Genomic DNA, 19200 nt, shown 5'->3' on the forward strand with positions numbered 1-19200 from the left:
AGCAGTTTCCATTTTTTAATAACGAAATTACTACGATTTTTCATTCGCACGCAGTTACAAAATCTTCTAAACTCATAGATTTAAACTATTGTTTTTAATAGTTTAGTGTACAAATACTTAAGGTGAAAATAATGGTGCTGAGATTTAAAAGCAGTCAGAGATTCGCGAATCGGCGTAACTTGTGCGCACACTTGACGCTCTCCAGAGCGACCCACTCATTACAGTCAACATACTGCGCGTCTCTCGCTTCCATTGGCTTTGGGCTCGAGATGGATTTGACGTACAAGAGCAGCAGAGGCTAAAGCGGATAGCCAAACAACAACCACAATATTTTTACTACACCTCAAAGCAATCATGCACAAACTAGTGTCGGAAACGGATCGCCGCGGGGGCGTCGATATCGAGGAGTAATATTCTCTCATTCATCCAGTATCAGTTGTCGATGAACTTATAGCGACTATTAGGCGCTGTAAAGAGAAACAATAATAACCAAACGCCACAGAAGGAAGACAAACACAGAAGAAAAGCGTCTGGTCTCCCCGTTTTCACCCATGCGTGTCTCAACATTAGAGGTTTAAACACCATGTCCTGCTCTGGCAACCTCATTTGGGATGTGCGAAAACGCGCCATCGGATGCACAGATCCATATGCGGTCAGGACAAATTATTTAGGTAAGGAACTACGACCAATATCACACCGTTGCTTTTGAAAATCAGCTGGGAGACTTGTTGACGAGGACTTTCTAGGTGACAGCTGTCATTTGAGCTTGTACACAGGACAGGGACACTGGTTAAAGATCATCTGACCTGTTACTCTGATGCTGATCTGTTTTCAGAACGACATGTTGTCGGTGTTACTGGTTAGATTTTAATTCAGAAGAAAAACTGAAATGTTTAGCTGGTTTGTCTGGGAAGGGCTCTGTCACTGTTGTGCTGATTTTTAGATTTAAGGGGATGTACTACAGTTCAGTTTTTGCTTTCATTTTTTGCCTTGTATTTAAATACAATCTCGTTAAGTATGTACAATTGCATATTATATCAAAAGTGAAATAGACCCCACAGAAAATGCAACAAATGTTATTGTTTAATGCTAGCAGTCCTTCATGAGTCCTTTGTTCAAAAGGCTGTATTCCAAAATAGGAACCATTTTTAAGATAAAATGAACCATAAAGTGCCAAGAAAATAATTTTCAAAAACCACTTTGACAATTAAGAGCAATATAGTCTAAGAAGCAATATGTAAAACTAGAAGGATGTGCCTGTCATGAATATTAGTACATAGATTGATGTTTTTACACAATGTTATTTTATATGCATTCATTGAATGACAAAATCACAAATCTTTAGGGTAATGAAGTGAATAATAATCCTTCAAAACATACAAAACACAATCCTGCCCATTGTTTGTTTTATTTGTTGATTTGTTGACAGAGGGTTTCCTCTTGTATAAAAACCTTGTATAAAAAAATTAAGGTTCTTGTACTGACAAACAGCATTAGCACTTGATTTATGACACAAAACATATCTTGTTGTTTCTAGAATGATTTTCAGTGTTAAGTAGAGATTGATATGTGTCCCTGGACCACAAATCCAGTCATAATGGATAAATAATCCCATTGATGTATGGTTTGTTAGGATAGGACAATATTTGGCTGAGATACAACTATTTAAAAATCTGGAATCTGAGGGTGCAAAAAAAATCAAAATATTGAGAAAATTGCCGTTAAATTCGTCCAAATTAAATTCTTAGCAATGCATAATAATAATGAAATATTAAGTTTTGATATATTTATGGTAGGAAATTTACAAAATATCTTCATGGAATATGATCTTTACTTAATATTCTAATGATTTTTGGCATAAAAGAAAACTAATAATAATTTTGACCTATACAGTGTATTGTTGGCTATTGCTACAAACATACCCATGCTACTTATGACTGGTTTCATGGTCCAGGGTCACATATGGTTTGCAATATCTTTCATATGATTATTATATATGATTATAGAGACCCTCAGTATTTTCTTTCCTTAGTAGAACACAAAATTAGTTATTTAGTGGAATGTCCATGCTGTGGTTTTTTATAGAGAGATGAGATGTTAGGCTTTAAAAAAGCAGCGTAAACGTACCACAAACCTAGTCCATGGCGTGATATTGCTAATTTTTTTTAAATTCATACCACATTATTCTGTGAGGGCTAAAATAGTATGGTAGTGATGACAGAATTCTCGCTTTATCTAGGACAGGAGATGCATTTTCACTGAGAATTACTCTGTGCCTGCATATTATTATTATTATTATTATTATTGTGCTTAATAGGAATTAAATTGGAATTGTGCTCATGGCTTGACAGTGAAGAGAATCTGACATTATCTCATCTCTGAAAGACATTTTCACGCAAATCGGCAAATAAATCTGTTATTTCACCCTACTGGTGAATTTGTAGCTCTGTTATGTAGCTCTCTGCAACATTACACTTGAGCTGAGAGACCTGAGAGAAGTGTCAGCCAGTCTTGGCAGACTTCAAAGCAAGCTTATGTAATAGAATCCACCTAGTCTGACCCAAATATGTATTTTAGACAATACGAGTTTTGCACATTTCTTCTCTATACCCTAAGAATTGGATGCCGGATGCACATTGAAGTCAATGTGATTGATGGATTCTGTCAATATGTTCAGTCTGTGTCTGTTTTTTTTTCTGAATCTCACATTAAGATAGTGATGATAGCATATCATTTAGAGTGCTCCGTATTTAGCCCTGCTCTTGTTCATGTTATAAAGCCTGCCAACGTTAGCGGTTATATACTCAGACCAGCCAAAGAACAACACAGAGTATTTCTGTTTTATGCATTTGTGACCCTGGACCAGTAGCAATAGCCAAAAATACACTGTATAGGTCAAAATTATCATTAGGATATTAAATAAAGATCATGTTCAATGAAGATATTTTGTAAATTTCCTACCGTATATATATCAAAAATTTTCAATTAGTAATAGGCATTGCTAAGAATTTCATTTGGAAAAATTTAAAGGCGATTTTCTCAATATTTAGAATTTTTTGCACCCTCAGATTGCAGATTTTCAAATAGTTGTATTTCGCCCAAATATTGTCCTATTCTAACAAACCATACATCAAAGCTTATTTATTTAACAGATGATATATAAATCTCAATTTAAAAAAAAAATTGACTCTTGTGATTTGGAAATTTGGAAATGAATTGAGAGTGGAATTTAACTTACACCGTGACCCCCTACAAATGTCAACATCCTCTGGTCTACAAATTCTAACCCCGTCAAAAAATCCTGAGATTTCTACATGAACTTCAGTTTTTGCTTTCTGTTGGCTGACATTCTCTGTGAGGTTGTTCCATCAATGCATAGAGCAGTGTCATCTCAGGCTACTGCCGTTCTCCAGGCTCGCACCATTGAAAATGGTTGACCTAAGTCTGGCACTTGCTATTTGTGGCTCCTTATTACACAGGCTGAAAATACAGCCATGGAAAGATCTGTCTTTTACCAACCACACACACAGATATCTGCTTGTCAGGAATAGAAACATAAATGTTATAAACATTGTTGAATGTGTTTTGGTATTGTAGTTGTACAGAACCACTATCACTATCTCTATCTTTGCATGTTAAATAAATCAGAGGTATTTAATAAGAGATAAGACAAACAAAAACAAAACAACAGGGCCAAATCAAGGTGGTTGACATTATTCCAGCAGTGTATGACAGGGTGTTTTCCGTCTTTGTACAACGACTCAGCAAATGCAGGAGGTAATGTAATAGTACTGTGGCAGTTTTCCAAAGCAGTGAGGATATCAGCAGCCATTAACAATCATCCCAGTCTTCTCAGCGACATAATATAGTTTTATGGTTGCTTCAGCTTAGATTTAGACCATAAAAGAGCTTTCAAACTTTGATTTTTGTGCCTATTATTCATATAAACTTAAAGTGAACTGTCTCTGATTGTATAGCTAAGGTGCCTTGCAAAAGTATTCATACCCCTTCATTTTTTCACGTTTTGTTTTGTTGCAGCATTATGTTAAACAGCTTTAAATTAGTTTTCCCCACATCAATTTACACTCCATACACCATAATAATGACAAAGCAAAAACCAGATTTGCAAATTTGACAAATTTATTAAAAGTAAAACACTGAAATAAGTACATTGCATAAGTATTCATACCCTTAACTTTGCACATCTGCATTTGGCAATTATCTGCCATTCTTTGCCTCACCTTTTCACCTCTCAAGCTCTGTCAGCTTGGATGGGGGCTGGAAGACATTTTCTAGAGTCCTAGTTGTTCCAATCGTCTTCCATTTTGAATAATGGAGGCTACATGCTTCTGTGAACCTTCAATGCAGCAGATCTTCCCTAGATCATTGCCTTAACGCAAGTCTGTCACTGAGCCCTACAGGCAGTTATCTTGACCTCAGGACTTGGTTTTCGCTCTGATATGCATTTTTAGCTGTTCTAAATCATGCTCATTCAAATGAATTTGCCACAGTTTAACTCCACTCGAAGTGTAGTAACATCTAGAAGCAATATGAATGCTCCTGAGCTAAATTTCGAGTGTCCCAGAAAAGGGTATGAATACTTATGCAACGGGATCTTTTCAGTTTTTTTATTTCTAATAAATTTGCAAAGTTGTTACAAACTTGTTTTGTGCTTTGTCATTATGGAGTATGAGATGTAGATTGATGTGGGAAAAAAGTATTTTAAAGCAGTTTAACATAATGCTGCAACAAAACAAAATGTGAAAAAAAAAATGAAGGGGTATGAATACTTTTGCAAGGCACTGTAAGCTCAGCTCAAAGAAATAGTTCATGTAAAAATTAAATTTCAGTCATTAATTATTCACCCTCATGTTGTTCCAAACCTTCGTTCATCTTCAAAACACAAATAATTTTTTTTTTAGTGAAATCCAACAGCTTTCTGACCCTTCATAGATGGCAAAGCAACTAAAACGTTCAAGGCCCAGAAAAGTAGTAAAGACATCATTAAAATAGTCCATGTGGCATCAGTGGCTACGATATTACTTTTTCGTCAATCGATCTGCCTTCACAAGAAATTATAGCTTTAAATTAATAAAATGAAATGTGGAACAGGTCAAATATATGTCCTTGTTCTTATTCAGACAATGCAAATGATCTTGGATTTTTTTTCTCTATAGGCAGAAGAGAGTTTGTGCAACGACTGAAGCTCGAAGCCGTTCTCAATGTGCACGATGGATGTGTAAGTCTTTAAAGTCTTTGTTTCACCTGTAATGAAGTCTCTGCTTGTGTCTGATGCTCTTGCCCCAGAGCGGTCTTTTTTTGTTGGTTAATTTTTTTCCTTGATAGATGTGCCTGTAGGAGAATGTGTCTGTCTGGGTTATTTCGTCTCAGAGGAATCACTGTGCTTGTATTTTGTGTGAGTGTTGTGTGTGCGTCTCTTTCTACCCACTTGTCAGTGGCTCCTGTTCTTTATCTATCAGTGATTTTAAACTCAAAGGCTGATAGGCGCCAGGAAGCCATTGGGGACGTCATTTTGTCAGCACTGCTTTACAGCTAGGGACATCCAACAAAGCCATGTACTCTACTTTAATTGCAAGCCTCGCAAATGACAAACACTCCAATATAATCGTTAACAGGCTTCAGCAGACTTCCAAAACCGTGGCTGGTGCAGGTTTCAGTTTGTTTGTGTCAGTGAAAACGATCCTGTAATGAAGGTCCAGCATCCTTGTAACATCCTTCATACTGATTATGATAGTAATAGTGAACATTTGTGGCCTAAACATGGGGAGAAACACAGCAGGAAAAAATGGCAGCACTTTAATATGGTCTACCAAGGGTTGATCACAATAAGCAGATACAACACATCACCTTTGGAAAGCGCCAGCTGGTAGATACCATAATTACACCATCTGGCTGCAATGAGCATCTTTCTCAACTGATGGCAATTCAAAAATATTTGTATCTTTGAATGTATTATGTATTCTGGCTTTTCAGCATTTTTAGGAAATTAATAAATTGTTTTGTTCAGGAAAAAAATGCACTAAATCTAAATTGATCAAAAGTGAGTTTTATAAAGATTTTTATAATGTTACAAAATATTTTTTATTTCAAATAAATGCTGTAATTTTGACATCTATGTTTTTCAAATATTTAAAAAAAATCAGTTTTTAAGAATAAGAAATGTTTCTTAAGCACCAAATTAAAAAATCTGATGAAAAATCTGATTAAAATGTGACCCTGGACCACAAAATCATCATAAGGATCATTTTTTTTAATTGAGATTTATTTATCATAATAATAAATAGTAAATAAAAATAAATAAGCTTTCCATTGATGTATGGTTTGTAAGGATATGACAATAATTAGCTGAGATACAGCTATTTGAAAATCTGGAATCTAATAGTGCATAAAAATCAAAATACTAAGAAAATTGCCTTTAAAGTTGTCCAAAATGAAGTTCTTAGAAATACATAATTACATTTTGATATATTTACAATAAGAAATTAACAAAATGTCTTGATGGAACATAATCTTTACTTAATATCCTAATGATTTTTGGCATAAAATAAAAATAATTTAATAATTTTCTGCGTTTTTGCATCCATAGAAAGCATTTTGATAGGAAAGGATGACAAATATGAAAAAAATTTCAGACTCAATGTGCAATGACCTTAAGAGTTGTACCAAACCTGTAAGAGTTTCTTTCTTCTAATGGGAACAAAAGAAGATATTTTGGGGAATGTTGGTAACCAAACAGTTGACTTGCATAGTATTTTTTTTTTTCTATACAATAGAAGTCAATGGCTACCGTCAGCTGTTTGGTTACCAAAATTCTTCTAAATATATTCTTTTGTGCTCAACAGGACAACATCTCTTGCTGGTTTGGAACAAGTAAAGGGTGAGTAATTGATGACAGAATTTAATTTTATTTCATTTAAATAAACAGACTTTAATGTCAGCATAAATAACTAAACAAATAAATACGGTAATATGGTTGCAAGCAAAAGGTTGCACATGTAGCATCTAGATAATGTTAGCTAGTGTTCTAAATCTAGCTGTCACTTTTTAGTGGCTAAATGTTGATTTTTATATTTCCCATAAATTAAGGAAAAATGTGTTTGATCATAAACATGCAGTTGCAAACACATCTAATTCATTCCCAAAAAAGAACATGGAAATTGTGTCTTTATAAACAGTTTGTTCATTCCGTTTGAACAGATGGCCTTCCTCTTTCACTCTTTTTGAACTGTGTCAGCTGATGTGTAAAATCAGGCCAAATTCACAGAAAACCTGCTGTGCATTTTTAAATGCAAGAAGAGATTGGTGTCTTTTATCACTTGATGTTGGGGTAACGTTTCAGGTTCAGTTCCAGTCTCATTTAAAGCAGACTCCCCGCATTCACTAATGACACAGGCTGCTTTGAGCACTTGTTATTTTAACACGCAATGCATCTTACTATATCCGACACAATCTAATTCCATCTCCCCACTACACAAAGCAGAACCGTAGAGTGCAAAGCGGAGGAGCAGAATGAGGGATAAATGCTTAATCCCTCCCAGTGATGTTATTTTAGAAAGGCAGAGGTCAAAGGAAATGGACCCTGTGTGATGAGGTTTGAGCTGCTCTAGAAAAGGGAGGAAAAGCATGTATCAGCCTTGAGTTAATGAAATATTGATCGCCTGCTCTTAAAGGCACAGGCAGCACACACTACCTCAGTCCATTACAGCTCTAAAATCTTAAAGCAGGATTTTATGTGATGGTTAAAATAATGATTATATCGGTGCTCTGTTAATGATTATGACAAATAGAAATAGCTTTTCTCTGTGGAGCATGAAAGAATAGTTCTTCAAAATATCTCCTTTTGCGTTTCACAGAAGAAATGTTATGGGTTTTTGTATCTATGACAATAATGTTAATTTCTTATGAGCTATTTCTATAAAGAAATTGATGGAGATATTCTAAATTATGGCACAGTTTATCAAACAGAAGATATTTGCTCAGAATTGCTGTTTATTGCTTGTATTCATATTTCTTTAAAGGTTAACACCATATCCTGGAATGACACAGGAGAATACATCTTATCAGGTTCAGATGACACTAACTTGGTTATCACAAACCCTTACAACAGAAAGGTAAGTTAAAGACACAAATGCTACAAATAAAACTGCATTTCACTTTAGTACCACTGGTGTACAATCGGTATTGGTTATCAAACTATATTTGAATTTTTAAATTATTGGTATCTGTTGATTTTTGGATATGATGTCTAATAAAATATAATAAATTATTAGAACATTGGTGTTTTCACCAGCTAAAAATGGTTTTAAGTCAGTTATTTATGTATTTTGCTGTAGTGTGTCAGTAGGAAATATCAGTTTACATTTCCAAACATTCATTTAGCCATTAATTGTAATAATCCAGTGAGATTTTTAACAACAGCCAGTGCTCCACACAGAGATCTGGGGGGTGTTCCATAAACCAAGTTTACCAAATAAGTCAGGCTTATTTCAGTTAGTCTGACTTATTTTGAGCCAAATCAAATGACAATCAGTCAGACTAACTGAAATAAGCCTGACTTATTTGGTAAACTTGGTTTATGGAACACCCCCCTGATCTCATCATCATCCAGTCCGTCTGGAATGACATGAAGAAACAGAACAAACTGAGACAGACTAAATATAGAAGAACTGTGGCTACATCTTCAAGATGCTTTAAGAGACCTACCTGCAAAGCTACCTGAAAAACTATGCACAAGTGCACCTAGGGCAAAAGCTGCTTTATACGCAAAGGATGGTCACACCACATGTTGATTTAATTTAGTTAATAGAAATAAAGAAAATCTATTTATGACATTATTTTTAACAGCATCCTCATTTTACAGCATTTTTACACAAGTGCCTAAAACTTTTAACAGTACTGTAGCTTTGCTGGTAGGTTTCTTGAAGCATCTTGGAGACGTTGCCACAGTTCTTCTGGATTTAGTCTGTCTCAGTTTGTTCAGCTTCTTCATGTCATTCCAGACAGAATGAATGATGATGAGATCAGATCTCTGTGTGGAGCACTGGCTGTTGTCAGACTCCTTGTGCAAACAAAAATCTCACTGGATTATTACAATTAATGGCAAAATGAATGTTTAGAAATGTAAACTGATATTTTTTCAATGACACACTACAGCAAAAGATAGAAATAACTTACTTAAAACCATTTTTTAGCTGCTGAAAATACTTGTGTTATAATAATTTTGGCCACCACTGTACATTCATCTACAGATTACCTTTCCTGTTGTCTAATACTCATAAGTCAGAATGTAATAACACTGTTAAATTTATTTATTTTTTTATTGTAAGCTATTTTTTAAATGATTGATTTGAGTTTTTATAGGGTTTTATTTTTAATTTATTTAGATGAAACACTATTTAGGCTAAATTCTTTAGAATATAATTTTTTTTATATCGATGTAGAAGTTATCAGCCATAACATAAAAATAATGGTCAACTCCATCAATATCTGCCAGAATCTAAAAAAGTTAATGCATTGAATTCTGATCATTTTAAAGTATTAGTACACTTCCAGAATAAATATTTCCTCATAATTTATTCACCCTCATGTCATCCAAGATGTTTATGTCTTTCTTTATTCACGAAAAATTACGTTTTTTTGAGGAAAACTTTCCAGGATTTTTCTCCATATAGTGGACTTCAATAGTGGCCAATGGTTTGAAGGTCCAAATTACAGTTTCAATGCAGCTTCAAAGGGCTCTACACGATCACAGCCAAGGAATAAGAGTCTTGTCTAGCAAAATGATTGGTTATTCAACTTCAAAATCATCCAACATCGTTGTTTTACATTTTTGGTAAAGGGTGTTTGACTTTCTTTGCATGTTCGCTTTGTAAACACTGGGTAGGTACTTTGCAACTATGTAATGTGTAAGGTCGGGCTAGTGCAAGACAAGCATTTGTGGTTAAAAAGTAAATAAATTTGTATTTATTTGAGAAAATTACCAATTTATTCACTAGATAAGACCCTTATTCCTTTTGCACTGCAACTGCAATTTTGACCTTCAATCTGTTGGCCACCATTGAAGTCCACAATATGGAGAAAAATCATGGAATGTTTTCTTCAAAAACCTTCTTTGCGACTGAAGAAAGAAAGACATGAACAAGAACATGAACTTGGATGACATGGGGGTGAGTAAATTTTGTATATCAAATTTTGGAAGTGAACTAATCCTTTAAAATGTTAAAGCTTGATTAAACCAATCCTTTGCTAATCAGTGGCCTATTTGTTGATGTTTTGTTAAGTTATGTTATGTAAAATTACCATACTGTACTTTTGCCTTTAGGTCAAGACAACCATTCGTTCAGGACATCGGGCCAACATCTTCAGCGCAAAGTTCATGCCCCACACTAACGATCAACAGATTGTGTCCTGCTCAGGAGATGGCATCATTTTCTACACACACACAGAGAAGAGCCAAGAAATCAACAGGCAGTGCCAGTTCACCTGCCACTATGGCACTGCTTATGAGGTACGAGTGAGCCACAAAGAGGGATTGGGAATGTTTCTCTGTGTCAGCCGTGTCTTTGTTTGCAGATGACGTGTGGAGAGGTGGAGGTTGATTCCTAACATATTTCTCTCTTTCTGTTTCTGTCTACAGATTATGACAGTGCCAAATGACCCATATACCTTCTTGTCCTGTGGAGAAGACGGTACAGTGAGGTGGTTTGACTTGCGGATGAAGACGAGCTGCACAAAAGAGGACTGTAAAGATGTAAGAAGGTTTTGAACGTAGATACAAACGTCATCAAATAGTGTATATCCAAAAGCTCAGCTTGTTTCTTCCTGGTACTGCTCTGGGGAGAAGCTTCTGTACTGATCTGAGATCAGGCTCCCCTCACACACCCTTCACTCTCACCATTACAGCTGGTGAATAACACTGATCCAGAACCTGCACCTCAGATACATTTCTGAGGAAGCAGCCTTAATTTCTCAACCCACAGAGTGTGTGTGTGGTGAGGACAGTATTAGCCTGAGGGCACGATTGCTTTCAGTTGCTATTAGAAGGCATTTGTTTTGTGAGGCAGAGACAAGCACACTGCTTGTAAGTGATGTTTGGATCTCTGCTTGGGTTCTGCTAGTAGCATGGCTTCTGCTGTTGAATGGGTTTAGGCAAGGCAGGGCAAGTTTATTTATAGACAGTGAGGGAAAAATGTATTTGATCCTCTGCTAATTTTGTACGTTTGCTCACTGACAAAGAAATGATCAGTCTGTAATATTAATGGTAGGTTTATTTGAACAGTGCGGGACAACATACAACAAAAAAATCCAGAAAAATGCATTCCAAAAAAGTTATAAATTGATTCACATTTTAATAAGTGAAATAAGTATTGGACCCCTTCGCAAAACATGACTTAGTACTTGTTGGCAATCACAGAGGTCAGATGTTTCTTGTAGTTGGCCACCAGGATTGCACAAATCTTAGGAGGGATTTTGTCCCACTCCTCTTTGTAGATCCTCTCCAAGTCATTAGGGTTTCGAAGCTGACGTTTGGCAACTCAAACTCCACAGATTTTCAATGGGATTAAGGTCTGGAGAATGGCTAGGCCACTCCAGGACTTTGATGTGCTTCTTCTTGAGCCACTTCTTTGTTGCTTTGGTCGTGTGTTATGGGTCATTGTCATGCTGGAATACTCATGAGGGAAGAAGGTTCTCACCCAAGATTTGATGGTACATGGCCCTGTCCATTGTCCCTTTGATGTGGTGCAGTTGTCTTGTCCCCTTAGCACAAAAACATCCTCAAAGCATAATGTTTCCACCTGGGGGTTATAGGCAGCCAGTTGAGTTGATGCCAAATAGCTCGAATTTGGTCTCATCTGACCACAACACTTCACCCAGCTCTCTGAATCATTCAGTTCATTGGCAAACTTCAGATGGGCCTGTACCTGTGCTTTCTTTAGCAGGGGGACCTTGCAGGTGCTGCAGGATTTCAGTTCTTCACGACGTAGTGTGTTACCAATATAGTTTTCTTGGTGACTATGGTCACAGCTGCCTTGAGATCATTGACGAGATCCCCCAGTGTAGTTCTGGGGTGGTTCCTCACCGTTCTCATGATCATTGAAACTCTACAAGGTGAGATCTTGCATGGAGCCCTATACCGAGGGAGATTGACAGTTATTTTGTGTTTCTTCCATTTGCGAATAATCACACAAACTGTTGTCACCTTCTCACCAAGCTGCTTGTTGATGGTCTTGTAGCCCATCCAGCCTTGTGTAGGTCTACAACAGGGGTCTTCAACTAAAACGGCTCGAGGTCCGGTAATGAACCCTGCGCACCAGCTGAGGTCCGGACAATTATATATAAAAAACTATTTATGTTTTTTTTTTTTTTTGCGAGACCAGGGTATCTGCAGCATATTTTATCTTAAATTCTAGACATTTAAATACTTTTTTAAAGACCTGAACAAAATTAAATTAATAAATAAATAAATTATTAAAATGACTGTAAAAAATTGAGATGCAGATTTCACAAAACAAAAAAGATTTCTTAAATTATAAAATTCACATTCCAGCCTTCAAGAATCAAAAGTATCAATTATTATATTAATTTCAACAATTATTGTCAATCAAGTATTACATTAATTAACATATACAAATTTAAACAATTAAGGCAATAAAATATAACACATGATCTTGTCGATCCATCAGATAACATTTACAACTCTACGTGTTTGGTGCTTAAAACCATTGACTGATTTGTTTACATTGGTCTTTTTGACAACAGTAGACGTACGAGCTGATTAAAAATGTCAGATCATTCTCTTCCAGCAGGAGGCGCTATCAGAATGACACACAAAGCAGCGCCGCAGCTGACTTTGAAACGCGCAGCGCTCATATTTATTCAATGGATAACCTTATAAAGTTTCATCGCAATTCTTGTCTTTCAGTCCCCACATTTAAGACCACCTGAAATCATAATTAAGACTTTCTTAACCCCTAATAACACTACAGTCATCAATAAAAATGAAGAGCTTTATTTCAAGAACCGACTTTCAAAAACAACCCTTAGCCTACACAAAATACGTTTATTTTTATTTTTCACAAGAGAAATATAAGGGAAGTAAATTAATATCAGCATATGAAGTATATTCGTCTATCATTGTCTCTTAGAGAATGTGCACATCAGATGCTGAAAGCGCTGTTTTTACTTTCACTTTAGCATATGCAGTTTTCACGTTGCTTGTGTGATATCCATTGGCTCATCGTCGTGGTTTAAAATATAAATATGTATAAAAATACAGTATAAAAAGATATATTTACAATATTTTGCGACGTAACCCCAAAATAATGCATTTTCCATCAACGTTTTTCACTCACTGAAAGCTACATCTGTCTGCCGATCTCTGCTCTCCTCACTGCACGGAAGATTGTACCCAAACGCCTACCCTACTGTGCTTGATATAAATGTATTTATTAGAAATAGCGTTTGGCTTTTTTTTATTTTTATTATGTCAAAAGCTTTCACGGTCCGCATGGACGCATCTTGCGGTCCGGAACCGGACCGCGGTCCGCCAGTTGACGACCCCGGGTCTACAATCTTGTCCCTGACATCCTTGGACAGCTCTTTAGTCTTGGCCATGGTGGAGAGTTTGGAATCTGATTGATTGATTGCTTCTGTTTAATACAGATAAGAAACTGAGATTAGAAGCACTCACTTTAAGAGAGTGCTCCTAATCTCAGCTCGTTACCTATATAAAAGACACCTGGGAGCCAGAAATCTTGTTGATTGATAGGGGATCAAATACTTAGTTCACTCATTAAAATGTTTTTTTTTTCCTGGATGGAAAGTCATACTGTCTCTCACTGTTAAAATGAACCTACCATTAAAATTAAAGACTGATCATTTCTTTGTCAGTGGGCAAACTTATAAAATCAGCAGGGGATCAAATAATTTTTTCCCTCACTGTACTCAATTAATCTTGTATCTTGAAAACAGGACTGTTTTGTTTTTGTTTTTTTTTTACTTTATTACCATTATTATTGATTTTCTGATATCCTCTGGTTTCGTAAGTTATTATCCAGATATTTATTCCTCTTTTCCTCTCTGTGTTTTCCTCACTTTCTCTCTTTCTCTGCTATCCCTTATCAGGACATTTTGATTAATTGCCGGAGAGCCGCTACCTCAATATCCATTTGCCCCCTGGTCCCCTACTATCTTGCTGTGGGCTGTTCAGATAGCTCAGTAAGGATCTATGACAGAAGAATGCTGGGAACAAGAGCTACGGGTGAGAAATGATTCATGTTCAGCATTTCAGCCTATTGTTCCACTGTATGTCAGGTTCATAGAGGAACAAATGTGTACCACGTGATTCAATGATTAATCTTTTATATTTAGCATTTAGAGTCAGATATGGATCTGTGCCCTTTCTGTTTTGATTACTGCAATGGGAGGTCATTAGAGAAGATTTGCACACATACTCACGTCTCCCTAAAAACAGAGTTCACATCCTCTGAAAATACAACATTTTGTTTCCAAAGTTTTAAATGTTTTCTAAAAAACATTGTTTCTGTTTTATTAGGTAACTACATGGGCCGAGGGACGACTGGCATGTGTGTACGTTTCGTCCCAGCCCACCTGTCCACCAAATCCTGCCGCGTCACCTCTCTGTGTTACAGTGAAGATGGACAAGAAGTGCTGGTCAGTTACTCTTCTGACTACATCTACCTGTTTGACCCCAAAGATGACCAGGCCAGAGAGCTCAAAGGCCCTTCTGAAGAGCGGCGAGAGGAGGTAAGCAGATGTCAGGAGAAACTTGAGACTAGATCTTATAGTGTATACCCAAGGTCATTTGTTGCCAGCGCAGAGGTTGCATTCACTCTGAAAAATAAAGGGTCTTTATTGTCATCGATGTTTCCATGAAGAACCTTGAACATCCATGGAACGTTTCAAATGAAGAAAAGGTTCTTTATAGTGGAAAAAGGTTCTTTAGATTTTTAAAATGTTCTTCAAAATGGTTCTTTGTAAAATGTAATTTTCTGATGTTTTAAGAACATCAACGGATAATTCTAAATGCTTTACATCATTTAGATAAAAATAGATAACATTTAAAAAATTATATAAAAATATTCCCTCAGTATAGGAAGCTTATCTGGATTAAAAGTGAAGAAAAGGGGGCAAAATAAAGATTTTAGGTCCCCTGTGAAAATATAGGCAGAGAGAATGATTTGAGTGAAGATTTATGTAGAGAAACCAGAGATTTTAAGTGTAGACCAGTGGAATAATTCATGGGAAATTGTCAATTAATTCGGATTCAACCAGATCAATTTCACATTGTCAGAGCGGACAAAAAAGAAAACAAAAACAAGAATCCGAAACCACGCATTTGCCACGGATGTTCTTGTTCCTACATACCTTGTACCTACATTCAAGATGTAGATGAGTTTGTTTCTTCATTGGATCAACAGATTTGGAGAAATTTAACATTACATCACTTGCTTACCATTGGATCCTCTGCAGTGAATGGGTGCCATCGGAATAGGAGTCCAAACTGATGATAAAAACATCACAATAATCCACAAGTAATCCACACAACTTCAGTCCATCAATTAACGTCTTGTGAGGCAACAAGGTGTGTGTGTAATAAACAAATCCATCATAAAGGTGTTTAAACCATTACTTTTGGCCATAATGCCAGTCCAAAATTCATAATAGCACTTCCTTTAGTGAAAAAATCTTGTTTTGGACTGTTTTTATACTTGTAAACTTCTGTGCCTTTTTACTCTCCTGATTCAGACGAGACAACTTTTTCACTGGAAAATTCAATATTATGGATAGAGGACTTGTTTGAAGTTTAAAGACGTCTAAGTGATGGATTTGTTTCGTACAAACACAGCTTTTCGCTGCTTAGGATGTTAATTGATGGACTGGAGTCATGTGGATTACTTGGATTATTTTGTTGTTTAATCAGCTTTTGAAATCTCATTTTGGTTAGTAAGTGATGTAATGAAATTTTTTTCCAAATCTGTTCTGATTAAGAAACTCATTTACATCTGAGATGGCCTGTGGGCTGAGTGTGAGTAAACAAGCACGATTTTAAAGTGAACTGTAGTAGTATGTGAAAGCAAGAGATCCATGCATCCTCTGAGAACATGTACTCGACTACTTACACTTATCCACTGTTAAGCATTCAGACTATACTGTATATCATGTAATCAAATTGCAACCTTTTGTGGTTTATTAATCACATGAGACCATACTGTACTTTCGATTTGAATTCCATAATTTGTGCAGGCCTAATGGAAATGGAGCCAGACATCTGAAAGTCAAGAGCGACTAGTCTGGGGGCAAGTGTGTGCAGTTAGTATGTTCGTGCCTGAGGCGAAATCTAAATAAAGGACTTTTGAAGTTGTCTCATGCATTCTGTGTAATCCTCAGCAGTACTGTGCTTCAGTGGTTCAGTTTGAAATTAGTTTGGGAGAGAAGTGTCGGAAAGGATGGATCAAACGACATTGATGCTTCGGTTTAGAATTAGGATGTGGATAGGCTTGAGTGATATTTCCTTGTTAAGACTGATTCTGGCCAGAGAATGAAAATATGCAATATGGAATTTTCTATCTTAATACCATATTGGTATTTTAAGAAATGTATTCTGTGACTGAAATTGTACAGTAACACGGCATGATGATTACCTGATTTTAAATACATTTTCAGTACAATTCATGTATTTTGTGTAAAACCTTTTAATGAGGAAATATATGACTGAGTGCACCTTTAAGGGAGAGAAATAGCAAAGGAAGTTAGACAGCCTTCGTGATTGTTACATAGTGTGCTAACCAGGCGTGATGTAACATGTTTCCAGCAACAATTATCTGTCACAATATGTTGAATTTTTGATACTAGTGAAGACAATCACAGCCAATCACACAGAGGCATAGCGTCTATTCAGATGTGCCCCCTGGTTTTATTTAAAAAGAAGTTTCTTTCTGTTATGCTCAAGGCTGCATTTATTCAGTCAAAGGTCAAAAATATGTGCATTTTGTTATGCATATATGGGCCATTCTTATGTCATTAAGGGGTCGCCTTGGGAAAAAAAAAAATTTTTCCAAAAGATTTGTTTGTATGTAAAAACAGTAATATGTCAAACACGTTTTGTCAAACACAGTAATATATAATTTAATTAGAAGGGTTATATTGACTTAATATGATTTAGCTTATATCTACATTGTAAATATTTTTTTTGCTATTTTATAAAAAAAAATTAATTAATAAAAAATGAAGGTAAATCAATAACAATTGCAATATTTCAGGTGTAATTTATTAGATTTGTTTTTTGAATGCAATTTTTCTTTGCAAAAGGCAAAAAGTTGATCATACTGATTTGAATGTTAAGGAATATGCATTGAACCAAAAAATATCATAACATCTTAGTTGATAATTCAGAATACCATGTTTCAGTAGTGATTTTCGGTAGTGACAGTAATGTTTTGGTAGTGACCACATCAACACTAAAACATGCTAAAATACTAAAAGCTTGCATTACTGTACTAAAATTTAGTTTATTTCCCCTAAATATAAGGACTATGTGTTCCCTTTTGTCACTACCAAAACGATGACATGTTTCAGTCGTGACTGATTCGGTAGTGACAATTTTTGGGGATTTGAATATTTAAATGCTTTTTAAATGTGTTTTTTGGTTGTGGTCCATATACTCCTTAACATAAACTGCCAGTCTACATACTCCATACATACATCTGTGTTGGGACTATAGTGGTGAAATGTGCTGGGTCACCGCTCTGGTCCCTTCAGCTGTCGGACGGTGTGATCAGCTGTGTCCGGATCCCCCGCGATCAGATTCCTTTCCAAATAGAGGTGCAGACACACGCAGAGCTCCACAGCTGAGACAGAAATAGGCACCGAGTGCACAATGGCTGCCAGCGAGAGTGAAGGCACTCCTGTTGACTTCAATAAATCTTTGCTACAACATCATGATTTTACTCAACTGTTTTGTAATCTGTGAATGTGGAACTAGAGCAATGCGAAATAGATGGTTTACTTGTATGTATGGTATTTATACTCAATGTAGGCAGCAGAGATGTTAGAAAGGGACCCTTTTAGGATCTCTATAGTATTGCCTATTCATTAGGATGAGGCCCATCCAAAAAAATGTTTCAAAAGCTCTGCTGGGGAGATATAGTAAGGTAATGTACTACAACTACCAGTTAACTAGGTTAAATCAATCAAGAATTCAAAATGTACATGTTAAATATGTAAGGGATAATCAATGGTTTGCCGCGCATTAAAGGATTTTAAATGCACGACGTGGAGGCTATTAACCGCCGGCTTCATACAAACAACAAATTAATTCAAAACAGCGGTTTTACCACCTCCTTGCTGAGGAATATAATGTAGCAATCTAGTATCTAGGCTATTTTATTAATAAGAATTGTGGAGAAGTCTACGTAGGTGCGTAGCGCAATGCAATCTCCGACCTCTCTCTCTCTTTTTCTCTTTCTGTGTGTGCGTTAGGGTGCACCAATTAAAGCAGTGCATTAATATAGAACGGTGATTAAACTCACTTGGAGCTACCTGTGCATTAAACAGTTTTATTGCATACCTGCCAGCCAATCAGAATCCAGTATCCAGACATTCCATGGAGTAAGTAAGGAAAAATTTACTACAGCTGTTTAATTCTCAGAAAATAATGCACACCCAAGAATTCAACGGACCGAAGTCAATTATTCCGCTTATACTACAGTTACCACACCTCAAGACATTGATCGGATAATTCGTCTGGTTTTTGTCCTTAAAACGCTATTGTGAGTAGGATTCATTTTTTACGCAGCTCATCCAGCGCCTCTGTTGCTAATTCCAAAATGTCATTTTAGATCTATTAATGATGCTTGAGCCGTTGATAGCAGACTAATGCAGTTAATAATTAAGTTTAGACAGACAGGCAGACAGATAGATGGAGAGAGAGAGAGAGAGAGAGAGAGAGAGAGAGATTAAGCTCATGAATTACTCTCTGAGCAGTGTTGCCAAGTCCGTGGTTTTCCCACGGAATTGGGCTACTTTACCACTGTTGCTGCTGGTTGTTTTTCATGTTCGCTGGTTGAAGCAGTAGTGTAATATTTAGACCCCGGAATGCTAATTTTACCTGGGGAACCCCGCCAAAAAAAATTATTTTAACCCCCAGAATGAGATTTT

General features: G+C 36.2%; 1 protein-coding gene across 7 annotated transcripts in view; it reads left to right on the forward strand.

The window, feature by feature from the left end:
- The first annotated feature begins 261 nt into the window (after positions 1-261).
- Positions 262-19200, forward strand: part of dcaf6 (ddb1 and cul4 associated factor 6) — a 49158-nt gene continuing 30219 nt past the window's right edge. For all 7 annotated transcript variants that reach the window (XM_073845498.1, XM_073845501.1, XM_073845499.1 and 4 more), the window contains exons 1-7: positions 262-671; positions 5178-5239; positions 8040-8132; positions 10343-10528; positions 10658-10771; positions 14146-14281; positions 14576-14787. In XM_073845498.1, the coding sequence (XP_073701599.1) occupies positions 584-671; positions 5178-5239; positions 8040-8132; positions 10343-10528; positions 10658-10771; positions 14146-14281; positions 14576-14787 (891 nt within the window). In that variant the 5' untranslated portion in view covers positions 262-583. The remainder of the gene's footprint in view (positions 672-5177; positions 5240-8039; positions 8133-10342; positions 10529-10657; positions 10772-14145; positions 14282-14575; positions 14788-19200) is intronic.

The sequence above is a fragment of the Garra rufa genome, chromosome 8, assembly GCF_049309525.1.
Source record: "Garra rufa chromosome 8, GarRuf1.0, whole genome shotgun sequence".
NCBI classification, from domain to species: Eukaryota; Metazoa; Chordata; class Actinopteri; order Cypriniformes; family Cyprinidae; genus Garra; species Garra rufa.